Source organism: Sinocyclocheilus anshuiensis, unplaced genomic scaffold (genome assembly GCF_001515605.1).
Source record: "Sinocyclocheilus anshuiensis isolate Anshui unplaced genomic scaffold, SAMN03320099.WGS_v1.1 scaffold886, whole genome shotgun sequence".
Lineage (NCBI taxonomy): Eukaryota > Metazoa > Chordata > Actinopteri > Cypriniformes > Cyprinidae > Sinocyclocheilus > Sinocyclocheilus anshuiensis.
The window spans coordinates 551,769-558,358 of NW_015536542.1; the positions used below are offsets into that span (position 1 = coordinate 551,769).

The window sequence follows — 6,590 nt, forward strand, 5'->3', positions numbered from 1 at the left end:
GCGATTTTAAGTTCCCTAATGATTCGTGATAACCTGAAATATCAGATATGAACAGTAAATTCATGAAAAATAATTTTAAGGCATTATTTTATATATTCTAAAAGAACAGATGCCGTGTAGGCTATATCAATACATCGTCCATAGCGCACGTACACCTGTTGTTAGTGGGTGGAGACGGAGGCCCCGCCTCTCTTCCCATCGGGACCAATCAGGAGTTCGATGGCCGCCAGAGGGCGGGGCGAAGCCCAGCGGAATTTGAAGCTCACTTTAGAAGCATTACTTCGGTTTACGGGACAGAAACGGTAGAGCAGACCCAGGAATTTAACGGTATTTCGGATATATTGTGGTTTCGGGTGTACATGCATCTCTGTGCAATGATCGAGATATGCTCCTCAAGTGAGTATGCATTTTGAAATTTCATATTTGATATATAGCTGAATTGCTTAACTGATGGGATTTTGAGTAAACAGTAACTGTTTGAAGAACTACTTCTGAATTGCTTCGCTGCGTATTTTAAATAGAATTTGAGGTGCGCGATGTTGCATTAACAGCATCACAGGAAAAGTTCCACAAATGTACACATTTTGAGTTAGTTTGTGGTTAGTTTTATAAACCTTTCCTCCTAACATTACATACATTACTAGTCTACTTAAGAAATGTTGTGTTGTTTGGGAGTGGACTTAATATGTGCCATTTGACATAGGGTTCAGTCTATGTTAGAATTTACTCGTTTGATGTGATTGTTTTGTTGTTTCGTTGCGTCCTTATTTCACTTTGTTCAAGTTAAGGTAGACTATGGGATGTACATTTCAGTGGTTCTTCAGTTAGAGGCACTTGGGGGTGAATTTTGGTACAAATTGTGGTGGTCATTCTGTATGTTGCAGTTTTTGGAGAAGAAGCTTTGGATTTGCCAACACAAGAAATTACATAGAAGTCAATTCATATTCTCTAAACATAATTCAATTCATATTTCTCTAAAAATTAATGAATTGTTTCTAAATTGAAATTCTCAAATAGTGACCTGTGTGGAAATGACATGAAGCAACTAATGTAAAAATCTTACTGTATTTCTGATCTTTAAGTTGTCATTCTGCTCTTTTGTTACTTTTCATTTCCATCATAACCCAATAGAAACCTTTTTTGGAGAAATTCAGTTGTTCTCTAAAATAATTAGTGTGATGGTAATGACAGCAACATTAAGCTGTTCACATAAACACCAATTATGCACGAGTATAATGTTAGGGAAAAATGCAAAGCTGAATATCCTTTTTTTTCATAATTTTTTATTTGTAGAATGAAAATGTCTGGGTAAATGTTAAAGTAACTTTCTGTGAAGTTTTAACTTTATTTATATGATTAGGAATGCTTTTGATATTGGACTTTAAGAATGACTTGTTATTGCTTGGCTGATCTTGTGGTTTGGTGGAAAAATAGATGTTTGGAATTCTAACTTGCTCTTACTAACCTTGTTTTTATCTCTCTTTTCTTATGAATAACAGCATGGAACAACTTTATTTACAATCCACAGTGTGAGTTCTTTCAGAAATGACAGAAATCCCAAACAAACATAAAGTGAAATGTTACTTCATCTTCAGTCTGTGAGGTTAGTTTGGTTTCCTCAAAGCATTTTATCTTGAGTAAAGTAAATACACTAGGATTGTTTTTACCTGCATTTTTAAAGGGGTCATATGATGCGATTTCAAGTTTTCCTTTCTCTTTGGAGTGTTACAAGCTGATTGTGCATAGATAAGATCCCTGAAGTTGCAAAGACTAAAGTCTCAAATCCAAAGAAATATTCTTTATAAAAGTTAAGACTCTGCCACGCCCCCCTAAAACGGCTCGTTCTAACACGCCCCCACATATCTACCTCACTATGTGGAAATATTAGCATAATGCCGCCCAAATGTTCACGCAAAGAAAGAAGGCGTGGTTTCAGTAACCGCAGTTAGTGTTGAAGCAGCCATGTACAAAATAATGATCTTTAAAAAAGCATCATATGACCCCTTTAAGTTATGAAAAGAGCACTTTATAAAGAACACAAGTCTTATATGTGAAACAATACAGTCTGATGGAGACATGATAGAATTTGAGCTTTCTCATCTCTTTTCCTGCTTGCTTGAAGTGAAATGAAAACTTTTCCCAAGATTTCCTAAGCCTCAGGTCACAGTCAAATTATGCCTTTGGAATTCCTGGTTTGCTTGTAACTAATATCCCCATCTCAAAGTATATCCGACCAGATCACTTTAAGTCTGTTTGAATCTTTCTTTATTTGAGATGTAAATCACCATTGAGGCTCAGTGTAAGACATCCCTATTAGCACAGCTTAAATTTCCCCTGTGTGTATGTGCGGTAAAGTCCAGCAAATAGAAGTGTTCTTGTCTTTAAACATTAGAGGTTTAACCATACGTTGACTCCATTGTGCACACAGGAACAACTGTCAGTGGTGAGGAAACTCTTGGAATCTGAGAGTCTCCAGGGAACGTTGCACTGGGATCCATTCAAACTGGCTGCAACTGGGATGTTTGCTGCCGGGATGCTGCAGCAAAGCAGTGGAGGACTGAACAAGCGATCGCTGGGAATGGCACGGCTTCCCAACTCCCACTTTTTCCCCCTCTCTTCGGGCTCAGGGTCGTGGGGTTTGGGCCGATCGGCGAAGAGCGGCTCTCTGAGCTCTGTCAGCTCGGGGTCGGACAACATGGACATGGCAGGTGCCGATCCTGACTGCATTATGCAGCTGGTCAATGATGTGCGAAGGTTTGCGGATGTGCTGCTCCACCTCAAGGAAGCTTTTAACACCAAAGGTAAGAGTGAGACTGCACAGAGTTGGTGAAAAGAGCTTGTTGTTGCTGTCAGAGTTTCAGCCTGTTGTGGGTCAACGTTAGCTTTGGTTTCACGGTCACTAACCTTTCTTTATCTTTTTTGGATAATGGCAAGGGAAAGTTTATTTGCCATCAACACTGTGAGTTCATTTAACAATGCCAGCAATCTCAAACAAAGATTAAGCCATAGTCGGAAATTACTTTCTCTTTATTTAGAAAGGTTAGTCGTTTATGATTTGCATTTTATTTGGAGCAGAGAATTCATTTTTGTGTAATATAGTCCAGATGTAAAATATATATAGGCCTATTGTAATTCCTATGTGTGTGTGTATATATATATATATATATAGTTATATAAACATAACATCTTTATAAACATAACATAATAAATAAAAAATGGCTCAATGTCCTTCTTTTCTAAATAAAATAAAGACAGTAATTTCTGACTATGACTTTATCTGTTTAAGATACATACTGTATACAGACAAACAGGAAAAAATATGTATATATATACTGTATATATATATATTTCCTGTTTGTGTGTGTGTGTGTGTGTATATATGTATATATATATATATATATATATATTAGTGCTGTCAAATTGATTAATCCTAATTAATTGCATCCAAAATTAAATATTGTTTTTACATAATATGTGTGTACTGTGTATATTTATATGTATATATAAATACACACACATACATGTATATATTTAAGAAATATATGTAATATATATTTATATTTATGTATTATATAAATCATATATAAATATGTTTATTCGTGTAAATATTTCTTAAATGTATATATACTTTTATTTTGGATGCGATTAATTGAGGTTAATTGATTTGACAGCAATAATATATAGGCCCCTATATATATATATATATATATAGAGGTTGGAATTATATAAAAAAAGGTGTCTGTTTTCAAACAGGTTTCCAAGTCACTCCCCCATCAGCAATTGGCCAGACAAACAGATAAACCCACCCCCAAACTTGAGCTAGTGTTTCTGTGTTGTGACCAGAAAACTAAAATTGTATTTAAAAATATTTATAATATATATACTGTAAACATTGTGGGGGAAACAATAATGGCTTATTAAAGTATCAAAATGGCTACTTGGGTGTGTGAAATAAATTTGAAAATCATAACCTCCTTGATTGTGAGTATTTGATCAAATAATACTCTATTTCATTATTAATGAGCTTTTCCTCTGTACTCCGTAATTTTAAGTGAAGTGTTTTAAAACAGCAAGAAATGTTTTTATAATTGAAGAGTGAATGAAGATGAATGGGTTGATTGCTCTTGCATGTGCGATTACTGCATTCCCAAGGCAGTGCTGTTTGGGTCTGTTTGGATCGGATCCAGTGTGCTAATCCTTGCCTTTGCTTGAGAGTTCCTTAATAAGGAGGGGATGGAGGGGTGGTTGTGTGTGTATGTGATGGGGGGGGGTGTTTCCAGCCTCCCATTGTGTCTCTGCCATGTTGTCCAGGGTCTGTAGGAATCTCTGCTTTTGTTCGGCGGGGTGATGGAGGGTCCTTGACCCCAGCTGGGTAGGAGAGTTACTCTGAGAGCTGCCAGTGTGTGACCGGTGCTTTTGGCCTCCGGGTCTCTCCTTCCCGCAGCTTTGGACATTGAACAGTAGGAACACCTCAGTTGGGGTAGGGTTACTCTCCCAATCACTGAAGACTTACAAACTATGTGTCAGTCTTACATTGTTGTCATAGTTCTGAAAGTGTGGCGCTTTACAAATCCGTCTCGGCCGTGGAATCTTTCCGTAGAATGACCTTATTAAAGATCTGAAAAAGACCAAAACAGTTGCACTTTTAGAGAGGAAAGGTTAACGGTTAAACACATGTGTAGCATTTCTGAAAAGATCCCTTTGTGTGTCTGCCTTGGTGGCATATATCGGCAGGAATTATTTAAATAAGCTTAGTAACACACTAACATCTGACTCACGGCGCAGCGCTTTTGCTGTAATCGGCTGAAATTCAGCTAAACGCAGGGAAGGAGACTAATTGGACAGGAAGTTGAATTTGAGAGAGTGCTGAGAACTTAAGAGCCTCCTTTCCATGGAAATGTTTTAAAGTGCAAACAAACAGTAAATCACTACATTTACTTTGTTGACTGCCGTGAACATTTGTGTTGTCATTGTAATGCTGTTGTCAGTATGAATTTATTAAACTCATTTAGGGCTGGGCGTATAGTTAAAGTTTTTTTTCTCTCAGTATTTTTCTGCTTTTTGATCAATGAGTATGTATATATTTGTTTAATATAATATAATATAAATTATTATAATCACATACATTTTTTCAGCCTTTTGACAAGTAGATATATTAATATTTAAGTTTATATGAATATTTAAAGCAATAATAAATACATTTTAATGTCACATAGATGGCTTACCTGAGTGATGATACAAACAAACTGTTTAATCAGTATTCTGAAAAGATTCATAGAATAAAATCATTCAAAAAGAAACGAATACGGCCTTCAGGAAACTTAACTGCCAAATTTAATGTGCATTAAAATTCATAATGTTGGTTCATTTTATATCATCAATAAAATAATTTTGAATATATCGTAAATATATATATATTTTTTTAAATATTCAATATATCACCCAGCTCTACTTTCATGTATAAAAGCAATGCATATCTTCACAAACCATATTTCTTCCACAGCCATTGATTTATTCCCAAATTGTACATGAGGCACTTCCTTCAGATGTACATTTAAATGAAGAAATACCCCAAGTTTCCATTCACAATTGGCTCTTGAGCCTTGTTTACAATGGTGTGCATAGGAAATGATTATTACGTGGCCAGTATCTGGGTGATTAGTGTTTTGCATCAGTGCACATCTTCAAAGTGGTAATTGTTGGTAGTGAACTGGGTGGGGCTGAAGCAGAGCATAAAAGAGCTTGGGAATCAGTTGCTCTGGTGTGATTGAAAGTGATTTAGTTCCTTTCAGTTTATGGCTGTATTGTCTCTGCAGTATGTGGCTGCAGAAAGACACCCCTCGTTTTTCAAAGCCTTCAGAGCCTTTATTACAGTGCAATATTTCGGCCCATTACAAAACTGCTGCTTTGCATGCGCTGATGTGACGGCGATTTCCTTTGTCTCTCGTCTTTAGCTTTGTTCTTCGAGCAAACTGCCAGCTTCTGGCACTTTCCCATGCAAGAATAGCAAGAACCTTGAGATCCCTCCTTAGGGAGTAGTGGTCTGCTATAGTAGGAATTCATTTTTTTTTTCTATCTGAAGTCAAGCATGTCACCTTAAATGGCAATTATTGAACAGCAGCTCTCATAGACAGTGCAGCTAAGAGGCAGAGAATGGCCACTATATTTTATGATTAGCTTTTAATAGTTTTTATGGATTTAAATTGAGGAAAAACATCTTGATGGCTTGTTTTCACATCGTTCCCAGTTATGAGGTCTAGACAGCTTCAATAAAGATGTCTTCACAATGAGAGGGATTTTTGAATATCTTGAAAAGGTTGTGAACTTGCCCGGGGGCCGCACATGATGGACATGTTGGTAATTGGATTGGATTATTTTGGGGTCTGCGCTGGCCTGGGACATAACTGGCAGTTTGGGCTCTGAACTCAGAGGTCAGTACTGAAGTATGTAGTTTAATTTTTTACTTTCAGATTACCTTGGCTGTCATCTAATGTTCGTCATCTAAAACACTAATCACTAATATGAAGATGAATTTCCATTTTCCATATTGTACATTATAATGTTGTGTTTTTTATATATGTGTGTGTGTA

At 36.4% G+C, this 6,590-nt stretch overlaps 1 protein-coding gene across 2 annotated transcripts in view; it reads left to right on the forward strand.

Moving 5' to 3' along the window:
- The first annotated feature begins 303 nt into the window (after positions 1-303).
- LOC107697757 (rho GTPase-activating protein 29-like) overlaps positions 304-6,590 on the forward strand; it is a 54,372-nt gene continuing 48,085 nt past the window's right edge. For both annotated transcript variants that reach the window (XM_016498604.1, XM_016498613.1), the window contains exons 1-3: positions 304-396; positions 1,500-1,603; positions 2,429-2,801. In XM_016498604.1, coding sequence (XP_016354090.1) covers positions 2,519-2,801 — 283 coding nt within the window. In that variant the 5' untranslated portion in view covers positions 304-396; positions 1,500-1,603; positions 2,429-2,518. The remainder of the gene's footprint in view (positions 397-1,499; positions 1,604-2,428; positions 2,802-6,590) is intronic.